The sequence below is a fragment of the Scyliorhinus canicula genome, chromosome 10 (genome assembly GCF_902713615.1).
Source record: "Scyliorhinus canicula chromosome 10, sScyCan1.1, whole genome shotgun sequence".
In the NCBI taxonomy this organism is placed as follows: Eukaryota; Metazoa; Chordata; class Chondrichthyes; order Carcharhiniformes; family Scyliorhinidae; genus Scyliorhinus; species Scyliorhinus canicula.
In genome coordinates, this window is record NC_052155.1 from 47213760 (window position 1) to 47231944 (window position 18185).

General features: G+C 45.4%; 1 protein-coding gene across 2 annotated transcripts in view; it reads left to right on the plus strand.

The window, feature by feature from the left end:
* The window catches only part of ptpn23a (protein tyrosine phosphatase, non-receptor type 23, a), a 117426-nt gene that overhangs the window by 22212 nt on the left and 77029 nt on the right, over positions 1-18185 (plus strand). For both annotated transcript variants that reach the window (XM_038808855.1, XM_038808854.1), the window contains exons 3-6: positions 6465-6592; positions 13925-14001; positions 14946-14995; positions 15111-15242. In XM_038808855.1, the coding sequence (XP_038664783.1) occupies positions 6465-6592; positions 13925-14001; positions 14946-14995; positions 15111-15242 (387 nt within the window). The remainder of the gene's footprint in view (positions 1-6464; positions 6593-13924; positions 14002-14945; positions 14996-15110; positions 15243-18185) is intronic.

An 18185-nucleotide genomic window follows, 5' to 3' on the forward strand; every position in this document is an offset into this window, starting at 1 on the left:
TTGCCAGCCACCTTTGCCAAGCAGTAAACAAGGTGGCATAGCTGCCTTCAGCAGGTGTGGCCCATCCTAAGAGAGGTGATTTGTTTTCCAGAGCAGCTTCAAATGCAGTTCTGATAGAAAAAGGTTCAACAGTGGTGGTAACTCAACTGTTAAAAGCCATTGAAGTGGATATTGTTCTCACTGTCTACATAGGTACTTTCCCTAATTGATCTGGCAGAAACAAAGTCACGAATCACAGTGTCGAAACTACTGTAGAGTTTATCAGTTGCAGTGCTACAGAATTCGGATTGTGTTTCAAATCAGCAGAATACTGTCATCACCGGAGCACTGCTTGATGTGGTTGTGTTAGTTAAATGCATTGCAATGTTATTTCTGTTTCTTTATTAATTTTTAAACTTGTGTGGCGTGGTGTGGTTGGGAGCACTTGAGAGGATTAGTGACTGCTGTGGAAACTCAAGATATTTTAACAAGATATAGGCCATTCAACATTTCTTGATTGCACCAAATTTAGGAAATCTGGGGAATAATTTACACATGTTTTGTCTTTGCATGTTTTCTTCACAAGTAATCCTATTTTTCTTTCTTCCGTCTCTATTTCTAAATTATCCAGTATCACTTTGAATGCTATAGTCAATAGAGGCACTTGAGGCATTCTTTCTTCATTCCAAAAACTGCACAAAACTTTGCTTCTCATTTATTTTCTTATCTTGAAGTAATAGGTTTGACTGGTTCAATTTGCCTATCAATCAAAATAATTAATGGGCCAGAACTCCCAAGGAGCAGAAATAAAAATTGGATTGCCACTCCGCTCCTATTTACTTAAACTGGAAAACAACTGCACCTTTCATGTATGACCTTCTGACTCAGGCTTAATGATAAGAGTGCAGTGCAGCAGGTTCCCGAATCCTTCAGTCGAGTGCAACAGAGCCGGGAGAGAAAGGAAGCAGACCCGTTTTTATGGCACTGTGAAGAATGTGATGGGTGCTGAGTGGGGGATGGGGTCAAGTGCTCAGTGAGGGATTTTTGAGGGTAGTCAGGGGTTGGGGGAGGGTAGTCAGGGGGTTGGGAGGGTAGTCGACAGGTATCATGGGGGTCAGTACTATACATACCCAGGAGTTAGAAATAATTTTAATTTTTGTAACCTTTCCTGGGTAACTATTCTGTCAAGACAGTCAGAAGCACCCAAAGTCTTCAATTTAAATTGGAGTATTGGATGATTTAGGTGCAGGCTAATTGCCTGCCAGACGTTTGAACTTTCTGACAATTCCCATGCAGCCCTTGCATGAGGACTTCCGGGGAGGGGCCTTAATCATAAGACATAGAAGCAGAATTAGAGCACTCGGCCCATCGAGTCTGCTCCGCCATTCAATCATGACTGATGTTTTTCTTATCGCCATTCTCCTGCCTTCTCCCTATAACCCCTGACCCCCTTATTAATCAAGAATCTATCTATCTCTGTCTTAAAGACACTTAGTGATTTGGCCTCCACAGCCTACTGCAGCAAAGAGTGCCACAGATTCACCACTCTCTGGGTGAAGAAATTCCTCCATCTCTCTGTTTGAAAGGATCGTCCCTTCGTTTGAGATTGGGTCCTCTGGTTCTAGTTTTTCTTACAAGTGGAAACATCCTCTCCACGTGCATTCTATCCAGGCCTCGCGGTATCCTGTAAGTTTCAATAAGATTCCTCCCCCATATCCTTCTAAACTCCCAACGAGTACAACAGACCCAGAGTCCTCAACTTTTCCCCATACGACATTCCAGGGATCAATTTTGTGAACCTCCTCTGGACCCTTTCCAAGGCCAGCATGTCCTTCCTTAGATACGGGGCCCAAAACTGTTCACGATACTCCAAATGGGGTTTTACCAAAGCCTTATATAGCCTCGGAAGTACATCCCTGCTCTTGTATTTTAGCCCTCTCGACATGAATGCCAGCGTTGCATTTGCCTTCCTAACTGCCGTCTGAACCTGCAAGTTAACCTGAAGAGAATCTTGAACAAAGATTCCCAAGTCCTTTTGTGCTTCTGATTTCCTAAGCATTTCCCCATTTAGAAAATAGTCTATGACTCCATTCCTCCTTCCGAAGTGCATAACCTCACACTTTTCCACATTGTATTCCATCTGCCACTTTGCCCACGCCGCAGCCCCCTGTTTACTCAATACTACCAGTCCCTCTACATAGCTTTGTATCATCTGCAAACGTAGTAATAGTGCCTTCAGTTCCTTCTTCGAGATCGTTAATGTATATTGTGAAAAGTTGTGGTCCCAGCACCGACCCCTGAGGTACATCACTAGTCACTGACTGCCATCCTGAAAAAGACCCCGTTATTTCTGCCAGTCAGCTAATCCTCTATCCATGCCAGGATCTTGTCCTGAACACCATGGGCTCTTAACTTATTGAACAGTCTCCTATGTGGCACCTTGTCAGAGGTCTTCTGGAAATCTAAATAAATCGTGTCCACTGGTTCTCCTTTGTCTAACTTCCTTGTTGCCTCCTTAAAGAACTCTAACAGATTTGTCAGACATGATCTCCCCTTGACAAAGCCGTGCTGACTCAGTCCTATTTCATCATGCACTTAGAACATAGAAAATACAGTGCAGAAGGAGACAATTCGGCCCATCGAGTCTGCACCGACCCACTTAAGCCCTATCCCCGTAACCCAATAACCACTCCTAACTTTTTTTGGTCACTAAGGCCAATTTATCATGGCCAATCCACCTAACCTGCACGTCTTTGGACTTGTGGGAGGAAACCGGAGCACCTGGAGGAAACCCACGCAGACACTGGGAGAACGTGCAGACTCCACACAGACAGTGACCCAGCAGGGAATGGAACCTGGGACCCTGGCGCTGTGAAGCCACAATGCTAATCACTTGTGCTACCATGCTGCCCCACGTACTCTGCAATCTATTCTTTAATAATCGACTCTTAAAATCTTACCAATGACCAAAGTCAGGCTAACAGGCCTATAATTTCCTGTCTTCTGCCTCCCTCAGTGGTGTTACGTTAGCCCCTTTCCAGTCCCCTGGGACCCTTCCTGCCTCCAGAGATTCCTGAAAGATCACCACCAATGCCTCCACATTTCCTCAGCTATCTCTTTTAGGACCCTGGGGGTGTCGTCCATCTGGTCCAGCTGATTTATCCACCTTCAAACCTTTGTTTCCCCAGAACTTTCTCCTTAGTCATGGTCACTACACTCACCTGCGCCCTCTGATTCTCCTGAAGCCTGGTATCCCACTGGTGTCTTCCACCGTGAAGACTGATGCAAAGTAACTATCCAGTTCCACTGCCATTTCTTTGTTTCTTATTATTAATTCACCAGCCTCATTTTCCAATGGTCCAATGTCTATTTTTGCCTCTCTTACCTTTTATGTATTGAAAAAACTCTTCCTCTCCTTTTATATTACTACCTAGCTTACACTCCTATTTCATCTTCTTCCCCCTTATTACCTTTTTAGTTGTCCTCTGCTTGCGTTTAAAGGCTTCCCAAACCTCTGGCTTCCCACTAATCCTCGCAACTTTGTATGCTTTTTCTTTTGCTTTTATGCTGTCTTTGACTTCCCTCGTCAGCCATGGATGCCTCGTCTTCCTCTTGGCATGTTTCGTCCTCTTTGGGATGAATTATAATGGGCTGGTTTAGCACAGGCTAAATAGCTGGCTTTTAAAGCAGACCAAGGCAGGCCAGCAGCACGGTTCAATTCTCGTACCAGCCTCCCCGAACAGGCGACGGAATGTGGCGACTCGGGACTTTTCACAGTAACTTCATTTGAAGCCTACTTGTGACAAGCGATTTTCATTTCAATTTTTGCTGTGCCTCCCAAATAACTCCCCAAAAAATCCTGCCATTGCTGTTCCACTGTTTTCTGTGCCAGGCTCCCTTTCCAATCAACTCTGGCCAGCTCCTCCCTCATGTCTTTGTAGTTACCTTTATTTAATTGCAATACCGTTACATCTGAGTGCAGCTTCTCCCTCTCAAATTGCAGGGTAAATGCTATCATATTGTGGTCACTGCTCCCGATTTATTTTCTGCTCTACATCCTGACTACTGTTAGGGGGCCTGTACATAACTCCCATCAGTTTTTTTTACCATTGCGATTCCCCAACTCTACCCACAGAGATTCTATACCTTCTGATTCTATATCGCTCCTTGCTATCGATTTAACTTCATTCTTTACGAACAATGCAACCCAGCTCCTTTGCCCATCTGCCTGTCCTTTCGATAGTATACATATCCTTGATATTTAGAACACAGCCCTGATCCCCTTGCAGCCATGCCTCTGTGATGCCCACAACACCTCAAATTATAATTGAAGTACGTCCCCCCCACCCCACCGAGATTGAGAATCTTAGATGAGGTGTCATGGTACAAGATACAACAAGGAAAGAGAAGCTAGGGTAAAGCAAGATGTGCTGTACAGGTGACAAACCTGTCTCTTTACAAAAAATGTACAGGGCGCCGATTGTGCGTGTGCAAACGAACCGGGTGAGTTCAGAGTATTTCCAGTAGCATCAGGGTACAAGGCAGGATGCCCACTCTCCCCATTGCTCTTTGCCTTGGCTATAGAGCCATTGGCAATGCTGTTGAGAGCTTTAAAAGTTTGGGGGGGGGGGGGGTGGTTGGCGTTAAGCATAGGGTCTTGTTGTAAGCGGATGATTTATTGCTCTATATATCAAATATTTTGGAAGTTGTTGGCCGGGGGGGGGGGGGGATTATGGACATATTGGAAGAATTTGGTCAGTTCCCGGGGTACAAATTGAATATGGGGAAGAGCGAGATTTATCCGATCCAAGTGAGGGTGCAGGAGAGGAGGTTGGGGGAGTTGCCTTTTACAGTAGTGGGGGCGAGGTTTCAATATTTGGGCATTCAGGTGGCATGGGGGTGGGAGCAGCTGCATAGGTTGAATCTGGCTCAGTTGGTGGAACAGACGAAGAGGGATTTTAGGAGGTGAGATGTGCTCCTGCTGTCGTTGGCGAGTCGGTGCAATCGGTTCAGATGATGGTTCTCCCGAGGTTCTTATTTCTGTTCCAGGATCTCCCGAACTCCATTCCAAAGGCGTTTTTTAGCAGGGTGAATGCACTGATATTGGGGTTTGTTTGAGCAGGTAAAGCCCTGTGGGTGAAGAAAGTGCTGCTTGAGTGGGATCGAGAGGAGGGGGGGCTAGCTCTCCCAAACTTATTGAATTATTACTGGGTGGCGAATATAGGCATGGTCAGGGTGGGTTGTGGGGGAGTGGTCGGTATGGGAGTGGATGGAAGCAGCCTCTTGCAAGGACTCGTGGTTGATGGCGCCTCTACTGTTCTCGCCGGCCAGCTACTCCATAAGCCCGGCAGTGATGGCGACCCTGAGGGTGTGGGGACAGTGGCAGCAGCACCTGAGACTTGAGGGAGGCCTAGGTTTGGGCCTCTGTGGGAATCATACGTTTGCCCTGGGGAGGGGGATGCGGGGGTGGGGGGCAGGGCCTGGAAGGAGGGTTTTGGGGCTGGCAACGGGCAGGGTTTGAGAGGTTTGGGGATCTATTCGTGGGAGGCAGCTTTTTGAGCTTGGAGGGATTGGTGGAGGAATTTGAGCTGCCCGCCGGGAATGGGTTCCAGTAATTACAGGTGAAGGGTTTTGTCAGGAACCAGGTGCCGACCTTTTCCTACCTGCTGTCCCAGGGTCTGCAGGACAAGGTGGTGTCAAAAACAGGGGTAGATGAAAAAAAAGTACCTTTCACTGTACTTCGGTACATGTGACAATAAACAAATCAAATCAAATGAGGGTAGAGTTGTAGAGTTTCGTAAATTTATAAGGAGTTGATGGACTGGGAGAGAGTCCCGATTGGGGTAGTGGAGCAGAAGTGGGAGGAAGAGTTAGAGGGAGGTGGAGGCTGAGCTATGGGAGGAGGATTTGAAGAGGGTGAATGTATCCTCTTCATGTGCTAGGCTTAGCCGTATTCATTGTTTGTAGGGCACACATGACTGTGGCTAGGATAAGCAGGTTTTTTGAAGGGGTGGAGGATAGGTGGGAGCAGTGTGTGGGTGGGCCCACAAATCATGTCCACATGTTTTGGACCTGTCCAAAGCTTGGGGGATTCTGGCAGGGATTTGCTGATGTGTTGGAAGTCTTGAGGGTGAAGGTGGTCCTGAGTTCAGAAGTGGTGATCTTTGGCGTCTCAGAAGACCTGGGAATCCAGGGGGCGAGAGAGGCCGATGTCTTGGCCATTGCCTCCTTGGTAGCCCGTAGACAGATCTTATTGGAATGGTGGGAATCGTGGCCACTGAAACCGGGGGTTTGGGTGAGCAACTTGGTTCCTCAGGCTGGAGAAGATGAAGTTCGCTTTAAGAGGGTCTATGGAGAGGTTTGCCTGGAGATGGCCCGGGGCGGTGGGGTGGGTGTGTTTGATGTGTATATAGGAATGCCTCAATAAAATGTTTTTCAAAAAAAAATTGTCCGGTGGTAATTGAACCAATGATATTCTATTGCAGAGTGCTGTGAATGTTACAAGAGACTTTGAAGGATGCAGTACATTGAGGAAGTACTTTGGCCAGCTTCACTATCTGCAGAGTCGCATTCCCATGGGGTCAGGAGAAGAGGCAGCTGCCCCGGTTACATGGTAAGATTAGTTTTTCCTTCCAGGACTTTTGTTTCTTTTGATTTCTCTGCGCTTGAAGGCCCTGCCTTCTGCTGGGATCTAGTTCCCCGTTGAATGGAGACTCTCATAGCCATGTCCAGTCCTATACTCACTTCCACTTTTCAGCAAGGATCAGCAGATAAAGTTTAGAAGTGGCAACCTTGATTAATTTAAATAAAAAACGTCTGTAGCCCAAATATGCTGTAGCTAATTTTTGCTCTTTTGCTGTCTTGCTCTTAGATTAGCTCGCGGACTTTTTGTTTGTTTGATTTTTCTGAAATTTGACGATCATTGGCAAGGCCAGGACTTTAATGCCTGAAAGAATTGTTTGATAGAAGATGATGGTAAGCTGCCATCTTAAATTGCTAAAGTCGATCTAGTGTATCTACACCCTCAAAGCTGTTAGGGGGCGAATTCTATATTTTTCACCCAGTTACAGTGGAAATGGTGCTATAATTCCAAATCAGGATGATGCGTGGCTTGGAGGAGAACTTGAAGGTGTTAGTGTGCCCTTCTAGGTGATAGAGGTCATGGTTTTGGAAGGTGCTGTCATAGGAGCCTTGTCAAGTTGCTGCAGTGCAGCCTGTAGACTATACTCAATGTTGTCACTATGTGCCAATACTGGAGGGGGAGAATGCACAACCTGAAGAATGGGTGCTGATTGTCCGGACTGCCGGGTCCTTTATATGTTGAGCTTCTTAAGTCTTGCTGGAACTGCACTCATCCAGGCAAGTGGAGGATATAATCTTTATTGTCACAAGTAGGTTTACATTAACACTGCAATGAAGTTACTGTGGAAAGCCCCTAGTTGCCACATTCCGGTGCCTGTTCGGGTACACAGAGGGAGAATTCAGAATGTCCAGATTACCTAATAGCATGTCTTGCAGGACGTGTGGGAGGAAACCGGAGCACCCGGAGGAAACCCACACAGACACTGGGAGAACATGCAGATTCCGCACATCGTACTTTTGACTTATGCCTTGGTAATAGTGAACTGGCTTTGGGCAGCCAAGTATTAGGTTACTTGCTGCAGAGTTCCCAGCTTTTGATCATCTTATGTAGCCACAATATTGTCTGCCTTGTCCAGTCAGTTTCTGGTCAATGGTAACCCTCAGGATGGTAATGAAATGAAAATGAAATGAAAATCGCTTATTATCACGAGTAGGCTTCAAACAAAGTTACTGTGAAAAGCCCCTAGTCGCCACATTCCAGCACCTGTTCGGGGAGGCTGGTTCGGGAATTGAACCGTGCTGCTGGCCTGCCTTGGTCTGCTTTCAAAGCCAGCGATTTAGACGATTCAGCAATAGTAACACCATTGAATGTCAAGGGATGATGGTTCGATTCACTCTTGTTGGCGATGGTCATTGCCTGGCACGTGTGTGTTGTAAACGTTACTTGCCACTTATCGTTCCAAGTCTGAATGTTGTCCAAGTCTCCCTACATATGGGCATGTACTGATTCAACATATGAGGACTTGCGAATGGTACTGCATATGGCGCAATTATCAGTGTACATTCCCACTTTTGACCATATGATACAGGGAAGGTCATTGATGAAGCAGCTGAAGATGGTTGGGTCTAGGGTGCCACCTTAAGGATCTCTGCAGCAATGTCCTGGAACTGAGATGTTTGACCTCCAACAACCACAATCGTCTTTCTTTGTGCAGGGATGACTCCAACCTGTGGAAGGTTTGGCCCTTGAATTGAATTCAGTTTTGCTAGGGCTCCTTGATGTCACATTTAGGTAACAGCTGCCTTGATGTCATGGACAGTCAAGAATTTTGACACAGCAACACTGAAAGAATGACGATATATTTGGAAAAAAAAAGAAATTCCAAGTCAGGATGAGTGTGTGCCTGTCGCCCTAGTCGATAGCAGTTGTGGGTTTGGGAGGTGCTGTCAAAGGAGCCTTGGCAAGTTGCTGCATTTTATCTTGTAGATGGTGCACTGCTGCCACTGAAGACCATTGATGGATGAAGTGAATGTTTAAGGTGATGAATGAGGTGCCAATCAAGTGAGATGTTTTGTCCTGGATGGTCTCAAACTGCTTGAGTGTTTTTGGAGCTGTGCTCATTCAGGAAAATGGGGAATATTCCATCAATTTCCTGACTTGTATCTTTTAGATGGAGGGCAGGTATTGGGGAGTCAGGAGGTGAGTTACATATTGGAAAATACCCAGCCTCTGGTCTACTTTTGTAGCTATAGCATTTATATGGTTGGTCCAGTTAAATTACTGATCAGATGTTGATGCTGGGAAATTCAGCTGTGGTAATAATGCTGGGTTAAATCACCACCAGTCAGCTCTCTCAAAAGGGAAGAGCAAGGATTATGAAGACAGTGGAGATAAATGGGGCTTTTAAGGAATTCTATGCAGGATTATACATGTCTGGGCAATCTGGTGATGAGTTGGCGGGTATCTGGTGATGAATTGGTGGGTATGAAGCATTTCTTTTCTTGAACCTCCCGGAGATCCTGGAAAGCCAATGCTCTTTCTTAGGAAGAGCTTCAGCCAGGTAAAGCACTGGACCGAGTGGCTTTGGCTGTGAGATTTATAGGGCGTTTAAGAATTTGCTGTTCAATCCTTGGGTGGGTATGTATTGTCACTCTTGAGTCGAGGATATCGCCACTGACTCTACGTGAGGCTAATATTTCTTTGATTTTGAAGGTGGGCAAGATCCCAGCGGAGTGTGCCTCCTATAAGCCAATAGTTCTTCTAAATGTTCACTTGAAACTGCTATCTAAGGTTCTGGCCGAAAGGCTGGAGGACATCCTTCCAACAAATATGCGAGAGGACCAAACTGGGTTTATTAGGGGAAGATTTTTGAGTAATAACATCAGAAGGCAGTTGAAGTGATGTAGGCTTTTCAGAAGCGTACACTTGATGGGATCATTATTTCTTTAGATGCAGAGAAAGCTTTTGACCGAGTTGAGTGGAAATGACTGGTTTATACATTGTGAGGTTTTGGATTGGGGAGGATTATGTTAAGTGAATTCAATTATTGAATCATAGACCTATAGTAACAGTGCTCACAATTGGTTTAAGGTTGTCAAACATTGGGCTTCAGAGGGGGATTGGCCGGGCCGCCTTCTGTCCCTCTTGTTGCTTGCACTGGCCATTGAGTGGGATGAAGTAACACAAGATCATGCTTAATGAGGACGCTGTGCTGCTGTTCGTGTTGAATTATTTTTAAAAATAAATTTAGAGTACCAATTTTTTTTTTTAGTTCGTGTTGAATTCTGGTGCCTTGGTCCCTGCCATTATTGGATTGGTGAAAAGTTTTAGTGCCTTTCTGGTTACAAGATTAATTTTGATAAGTCTAGGGCAGCACTTTGGCGCAGTGGTTAGCATTACTGCCTCACGGCGCTGAGGTCCCAGGTTCAATCCTGGCTCTGGGTCACTATCCATGTGGAGTTTGCACATTCTCCCCTGTTTGCGTGTGTTTCGCACCCACAACCCAAAAAGATGTGTCGGGTAGGTGGATTGAACACACTAGATTGCCCCTTAATTGGAAAAAATGAATTGGGTACTCTAAATTGAAAACAAAACATTTTTTTGCTAAGTCTGAGGCCAGGCCAGTGGGGGGACTGGGGTCTAAACCTTTGCTAATTTCCCCATTAAATGGTCCCCATGGGATTTAAATATCGTGAGGTCTCCATTACTCATTCTTTCAGACAGTTATATGGGGCCAAATTCCCCAATTGATAGAACATAGAACAGTACAGCACAGAACAGGCCCTTCGGCCCTCGATGTTGTGCCGAGCAATGATCACCCCACTCAAATCCATATATCCACCCTATACCCGTAACCCAACAACCCCCCCCCCCCCCCTTAAACCTTACTTTATAGGACACTATGGGCAATTTAGCATGGCCAATCCACCTAACCCGCACATCTTTGGACTGTGGGAGGAAACCGGAGCACCCGGAGGAAACCCACGCACACACGGGGAGGACGTGCAGACTCCACACAGACAGTGACCCAGCCGGGAATCGAACCTGGGACCCTGGAGCTGTGAAGCATTTATGCTAACCACCATGCTACCGTGCTGCCCAGATTGTGGCTATAAGATGGGATCTTGCTTGGTGGTCGGCACTCCCAATTTCATGGCTTGGGAGAATTGCTCTAATTAAAATGAACGTATTGCCCAGATCGTTATATCATTTGCAAAAGCTGATTACTTTGTCAGCTAGAAATTAATGGAATGATTAGTGCATTTATTTGGAACAAAAAGAGGCCTCTCACCTAAGACTCATCAAAGACTAGTTTAGGTGCTTTAAATTGAAGCAGAATAAGTCCATTTTCCATCTACAGGTCTTGGGCGAAATTCTCCAACCCCCAGCAGGGTTGGAGAACCGCCTGGGGCCGCCGGAAATCCCGCCCCCGCCATGTCCAGAATTCTCCCGCCCGCACAACGTCGGCGTGCTGCCAATCCCGCCGCCCGCCTCGGAGAATGGCGGGGGCCGGCGGGAGGCTACGGGTTTCTGGCCACTGGTCACGTCGGCGTTAATCACAACAGGTATTTAACGGTGTCAACCAGTGCTGATGGTTGACGCCGTTCATCGTGGAGGTGGGTGACAGGCCCGAAGGGGGGGGGGGGGGGGGGGGGGGAGGGAGAGATCACAGAGTGTGAGTGCCGGTGGGTTGGGGGGGAGAGGGAGAGAGAGATCACAGAGTGCGAGTGCCGGTGGGTTGGGAGAGAGATCACAGAGTGAGACGTTGATTACGTCGCCCGACGTCATCAGGTGACACCGATGTGAATGGCGTAACGCTGCTGCTGGTCCATTCGGGCCCGGAGAATACGCAATGTTTCGCGGGGCCCGACACCAGAGTCATAAGCGCCGTTTTTGGCGCCAGGTCCCGGGCATTGCGACAGTCACCGGAGAATTTCGCCCCTTGTTGTTTTATGGTGATATTAAGGCAGGCTCTCCTAAGTGTGATAATCCTATTATTAATAATACTCTTGGAGGTTGGTACACCAACTAAAAGGGAGATCTAAACTGACTTCCGCTTTCTCGCCTATCAAGGGCAGTCCAGACTTTCCACCCTGTCTAATTGACCGTGAGAGGTGGAGGCATGCTCAGAGATGCCACCTTGTCATCCTTTCAGTAGCTATGTCAGCAATTTGGCATCCTAAGACGATCCTTTTTTAAGTATTAACAGCTTAGAGACTTTATCCTTCACAAGACTTCTGTGGTTTGACTCCTCAATTTCTCTGGTGGAACAAATCCTGAATTCTGTGAAGCCGAAACAATTGATTAGCAAGTTCTATAATGTTTTGAACTCCAAGGCCTGCATCACCATGTTCCATGCCTAGCGGGGAAAAGGACTTGGCTATCAAGATTGATGAAGAAACGTGGGGTAACATATGGGACTATAGAGGTAAATTTACTTTGCAATAAGATGAAGTTTAAGGTACTACACTGTATTTATATTACGCCTAGTCTTCCTGATTTACCCCATCGTGCCTAAAGTGCATGGTAGTCGATGGCGACGATACACATTATCTACGGGCCTATGTCAAGATTCAATCCTATTGGTCAGGTATGGTCTGGGAACTGGAGAGGATTTTTGAGAAAGCCTATTTCTCGTTGAGTCTCCCAGACGGAAGAATCACGGCTTCTAATGAAATAAGGCTATATAATATTCTGACCGTTGCTACTCATAAGACTATGCTCCTGGATTAGTGACATGTCCTTCTATCCAACACTGCCATTGGCTGATTATGGAATGCATCCCCATGGAACCTTTGACATCTGTTCTATAAAGTATAGGACTCCTATCTTAAATTGATAGGCGCCACTTTGGCTGACTTGCTTTTGCTGGGCTTTCCATGAGTGAATTCCTCTTATTTCAACTTAATTAATCTTAAATGGTCTAAATGGGTGGCACGGTAGCACAGTGGTTAGCACTGGATCCCAGGTTCAATTCCCGACTTGGATCACTGTCTATTCGGAGTCTGCACGTTCTCCCTGTGTCTGTGTGGGTTTCCTCCGGGTGCTCCGGTTTCCTCCCACAAGTCCCAAAAGATGTGCTGTTAGGTAATTTGGACATTCTGAATTCGCCCTCTGTGTACCCGAACAGGCGCCAGAATGTGCTGACTAGGGGCTTTTTACAGTAACTTCATTGCAGTGTTAATGTGTGACAATAAAGATTCTTATTATTATAAATCGCTATACTTTGGGGTGTGCAACCTGTCATGTTATCCTTCTGTATCAGTATATTTTTTTCAATATAAATTTAGAGTACCCAATTCATTTTTTTTCCAATTAAGGTGCAATTCAGCGTGGCCAATCCACCTAGCTTGCACATCTTTTTTTGGGTTGTGGGGGCGAAACCCACACAAACACGGGGAGAATGTGCAAACTCCACACGGACAGTGACCCAGAGCCAGGATCGAACCTGGGACCTCGGCGCTGTGAGGCCGCAGTGCTAACCCACTGCGCCACCATGCTGCCCTCCTCACTGTGGTATCTTCTATTTAAATTAGATGTTCTGGTTCCTCAACTGACATCTTCTGAAGTTCTGAATCTGTTATTTATTGTTTTGCTTGTATTTACACTGGCAATAACTTGAGTTCTGTCTGTACCCATTTTGCATCATTGTTATTTGTCGCGAAATGGGGGGAAAAAAACCTAATAAATATATATAGCTCAATCTTCAGAATCGCTGACATGATGCTAAAGAAGGAGACCCAAAAACCCACTAGCTTGGGACAAGACCAGAACATGTGCACGTGGTTAGCCAGACCTCCTGAGCAGCGCTCGCGCCTGTTCTCCACCCTGAAAAAGAAGCGACTCATTCTGAAGTTGGCCATGTACACCCTAAAAACTACTTAAGTTGGATCAAACCAAGCCTTGTGCACGAGGATATGACGTTCACTCTGTGAAGGGCCTCACTCCACGCATCATCATCCAATATGGACCCCAACTCCTCCCACCTAACCGTAACCCTCTCCACTGACACCGAATCTTCTGACATCCATCCATAAATACCAGAAGTGCCCCCTTCCTCTGACCCCGCGAACGAAAGGACCCCTTCCATTAGAGATGTTGGCGGTGCCATGGGGAATGTCAGGAAAATCCGTCTCGCAAAGTTACCAACTTGGAGATATCTGAATGAACTTGACTTTTCCTCTCGAGTGGTAAACTGCCCATCTAGGAACAGCACGCCCACTATAAGCACTAATCATCTTAAGTATGAACTATTCAAGCCTTCTCAGTTCACATTGATCTTCAGTCTGCTGTGCTGTATTAATCAGTTAGAATTAATGGGATGTATGTAGTGACAACCTGGTGTGTTTGCTGAAATTACAGGACCGAGATTTTTTCTGGCAAGACAGTAACTATTGATGAGATTTGCTATGAACAGGCCTGTATTCTATATAATCTGGGTAAGTAGTTATAATTATTCAGTTATAGGCTTGTACAACAAAATGCCTGAGGCGATAATCTTTTATTCTCGCCCCTGAAAACATTTTTAAAAATTGCATTTGCAACAATAACTTTTTAGCTTCTACTTTCACTTGTTAAATAAGTGTTACTTTTAAATTCCTACATCTTGCTTTTTAAATTAACTTTTATAATCTTAACATCACTTGCGAGCCTGGGATTTCTTGCCTTTGAGAAAGTAGCATATAGTTTAATAAACTGTGTCGTACTTGGCCACTTTTAAGGGGAGGTAAGAGTCAATCATGTATGTAATTAGAATCATATATAGGACATTAATAAAGTAGTTTGGTTTTTACGACAATTCAATAGCTTTATCGCTACTTAACGGTCTAGCTTTTGTTTTAAGTTCAAAACTTTTTAAAAACCAATTGGGAATTTTGAAGTCACATTTGTTGAATTACTAGACCAGACTCCTCTTCATTATTAGTCTAATTGATTAAGTAGTTTGCTGCTATAGATAAATGTCAAATGAACAGTGGATTGATAACTTCATGCTTGTGGTGCTAGATTATCATATTCAGTCTGAATCGCCTCTATGAGAAAAAATGGGAGGAGGCTCGTGTGGTGTATAAACACCGGCATAGAATCGCTGTGTCATCGATCCTGAGTGTTCTTTGTACTATCCACCTTGTCCCTCCCAAAAATGACTGATGCAGACTTTTAAAAAGAAATTAGGACGTCACAAAGTATATACAAGTGATTTAGGCTAAGCTCCATAATTATATTCCAAACCATTCATTTTGGGAACAGTTAACTGCATTTTACCATTTGGCTTGATGGAGCCCTTTTCAAATTCCAACATGAATCATTCTGTGGCTTGCACCTGCAAAAGCCAATTCTCTGCATTAGTAGATTATTGAATTGTTGATGCTTTTTATTCTCCCAGGGGCCCTTCATTCAATGCTTGGAGCTGTGGATAACAGGGTGACTGAGGAGGTGGGTAATAATATAATAAAGTAGCTGCAAAATGAGCTATTCTCACCATTTTTGCCGTTGATGATTTTTTGTTTAAAGACAATCCAGTCACTGTATATCTGTTCCTTCTTTGCAGGGAATGAAGGTTTCTTGTACACACTTTCAGTGTTCAGCGGGAGCATTCTCCTACCTACGGGATCACTTCAGTCACTCTTACAGTGTAGACATGAGCCATCAAATCCTCAATCTAAACATTAACCTCATGCTGGTAAGGGCACGATTCAAGTTGCCGATTAAAGTTTTGCAAAGCTGCCTTCTACCACCTCCCCGTTGCTGAACTGGTAATGCAATGTGGAACTAAACCATGCAGTCCAGATGCTGGAGGTTTCTTTCTAAGTCTGCATTGCATTAGCTTATCTTAGTTGGCACCTGCTGGAGAGATGGTTGGCGCGGGGGGGGAGTTTGTGTCACACTATTGTGGTATGTCACATAATATATGATTATTTTGTCTCTTACAATGTATAGAACCTTGGAAAATTATGCGTTTTGCAATTAGTGCTATCATGTTTTATCTGCCTATTGGTCCTGTATTCTCCTTTCCACAGCAGAAAAGCAGATTTGGGGCCAGGGCAAAATGTGTTGATGGAAAGGAACTAATTAACCAGGCAGTTGTCATCATCGCTTTCTTCGTTGATCACTCGTTATCTAGTACGATTATCCACCTAAGAAACTCAGTATTACTGGTCATGGGTACTTGCATGGCTGATGAGCCAGATCCTAGAGTCACATCTTTGACCGTACCGTGGCACGTGTTTCCCATTGGTCCTTGGACTCTAGATCGCTGAGCCTCCTCTGCCATCAGGTGTCCTCGAAGAATTGTGTCCCTTCAATTAGGAGATTCCTCCAAGTAGGTCTCTTCTGAGCTAGGGTCTCCCAGGTGTTGTCATCTATGTTGAGGTATGCCTTAGGGTATCTTTGAACTGCTTCTGCCATCCTCTTGTTCGGAAGCCTCTCTTGAGCTGGGCAAAGAAGATTTGCTTTGGCAATCAGGACTATGACATCCTATGCACATGGCCAACCCATGTTGGTTTCGGATGATCAAGGCCTCGATGCTGGTGCTCTTGCCTCCTTCAAGGACACTGATGTTGGTAACACGTTTCCCCCCAGCTGATTTGGTGAATCTGTCTCAGACAGCGTTGATGGTACCTCTCCAGGGCCTTGTGGTGGCGTTTGTACATAGTCCAAGTATCTAAGACAGATTCAAGGGTTGGGAGGGTCACCACCTTGTACACTAGGATCTTGGTGTGTCAGCATGGATGTTGCAGGCATCAAAGACTCTCGCCCTTGGGCGTCTAAAGGAGGCGCTCGCAGATTCGCTACGATGTTGGATCTCCGCATCGATATCAGCCTTGGAGGAGAGGTGGCACCCCAGGCATGGGAAATGTTCCACATTTGGTAGGGTTGCTCCTTTGATCTTGATGGAGGGAGAGACTGGATCTTGCTCTGGAGCCGGTTGGTAAAGGACTTGAGTCTTCTAGAGGTTGAGGCTGAGACAGATCCTTGGTATGCTTCCACGAATGTGTCAAACATGGCTTGGGCATTCCTTTGTGAGAGAGTGGAAATGATGATGTCATCCACATACTGAAGTTCCACGAGCGATGTCAGTGTAATTTCATTTTGGATATCAACTGGTTGAGGTTGAAATGTTTTCCATCCACCCTGTAGACAATGTCCACTCCACTAGGAAGCTTGTTCTTGGCAAGGTGAAGGATTGTGGCGATGAAGATGGAGAAAAGTGTGGGGGCGATGACTCATCCCTGCTTGACTCCAGCATTGACTTCTAAGGTTGCAGTCTTATTTCTCTCTGTGAGGACTGTAGCTGGCATCATGTCATGGAAGAGTCGGAAGGTGGTGATGAGTTTCTCTTGACAGCTGGCCTTTGACAAGGTCTTCCTCAGCACTTCCTGACAAATGAATCAAAATCCTTGGTCAGTTCGATGAAGGCCATGTGGCATGGTTGATGATGCTCCTGGCATTTCTCTTGTTGCTAAGCAGTGCAGAATCATGTCCATTGTTCCATGGTTCGGTTAGAAGCTATAATGGCTTTTCGGAAGGATTTTTTCAGAGACCGGGAGAAGGCAGCTAATGAGGATTCAGGCAACGATTTTCCCGGCGATGGAGAGTAGGGAGGTTGCTCGGTAGTTCCCACAGTCCGCTTTCTCTTTCCTTGAAGATAGTGATGATGACGGCATTCCTGAGGTCGGTAAGAATTTCTTCTCCATCCCAGAGTTTCAGCAACAGCTGATGGAGATGATGGGGAAACTCTTCTCAAAGTTTGAAAATCTCTGCTAGGATCCCATCCACTTCTGCGGCTTTTCCATTCTTCATGTGTTTAATGGTGACTTCGACTTCATCCATGCTTGATGGGAGTCCAAGATCATCTTTGACGGCGAGTTGGGATTTCTTCAGACACGGCATCTTTTAATGTGGGTATACCATTGCACATCAGCAGACATGGTCTTTGACAGAGGGTAGATCTAGTTCCAGTGGCATAGGTTCCTTGGCGACTGGGGGAATCCCGCTACTGCTGCAGCCTTCATCCCCTTTTGCAACCGTTGACACCATAAATGTATCATCTTCCTGATCCGCTGTTGTTTTGGATTGCGTCTTGGTTCCTCTCCTCTGTCATGGGTGACCCTGTAAGACTCCCAAAGGCATTGCTCTTGCGAACAACAGACCATTCGAGCCTTTCCTCCACGGCAAGTTGGCAATGCTAGTAAAGGTCCGAGACAGATACAATGTTGTGTAAACAGAGGTTTGATGTGTTCTTTTAATGATGCTGTACAAAACCTAGGTATCTTAATTATGAGTTTGGGTCTTACAAAAAATATAAACCAACTAGCGACTGCAATATAATCATAAAAATGCTGACTGTGTTGAACATTCTACTGTTTAATAGGTGTCAACATGCTTAGAGTAAATATTTGACAATATAGAGAGGAGTGCCACATTTGAGCCGTAATATCACATCTGTTCATACCTATATCTGGATTTGCCTCATGGCTTTCCTTTATTTTTGTTAAACAGTCTATGCTCAATTATGAAGAGATATTATAATAATCTTTATTATTGTCACAAGTAGGCTTATATTAACACTGCAATGAAGTTGCTGTGAAAAATAATTTATTCTGGAAAATTTAGTGGAACTGAA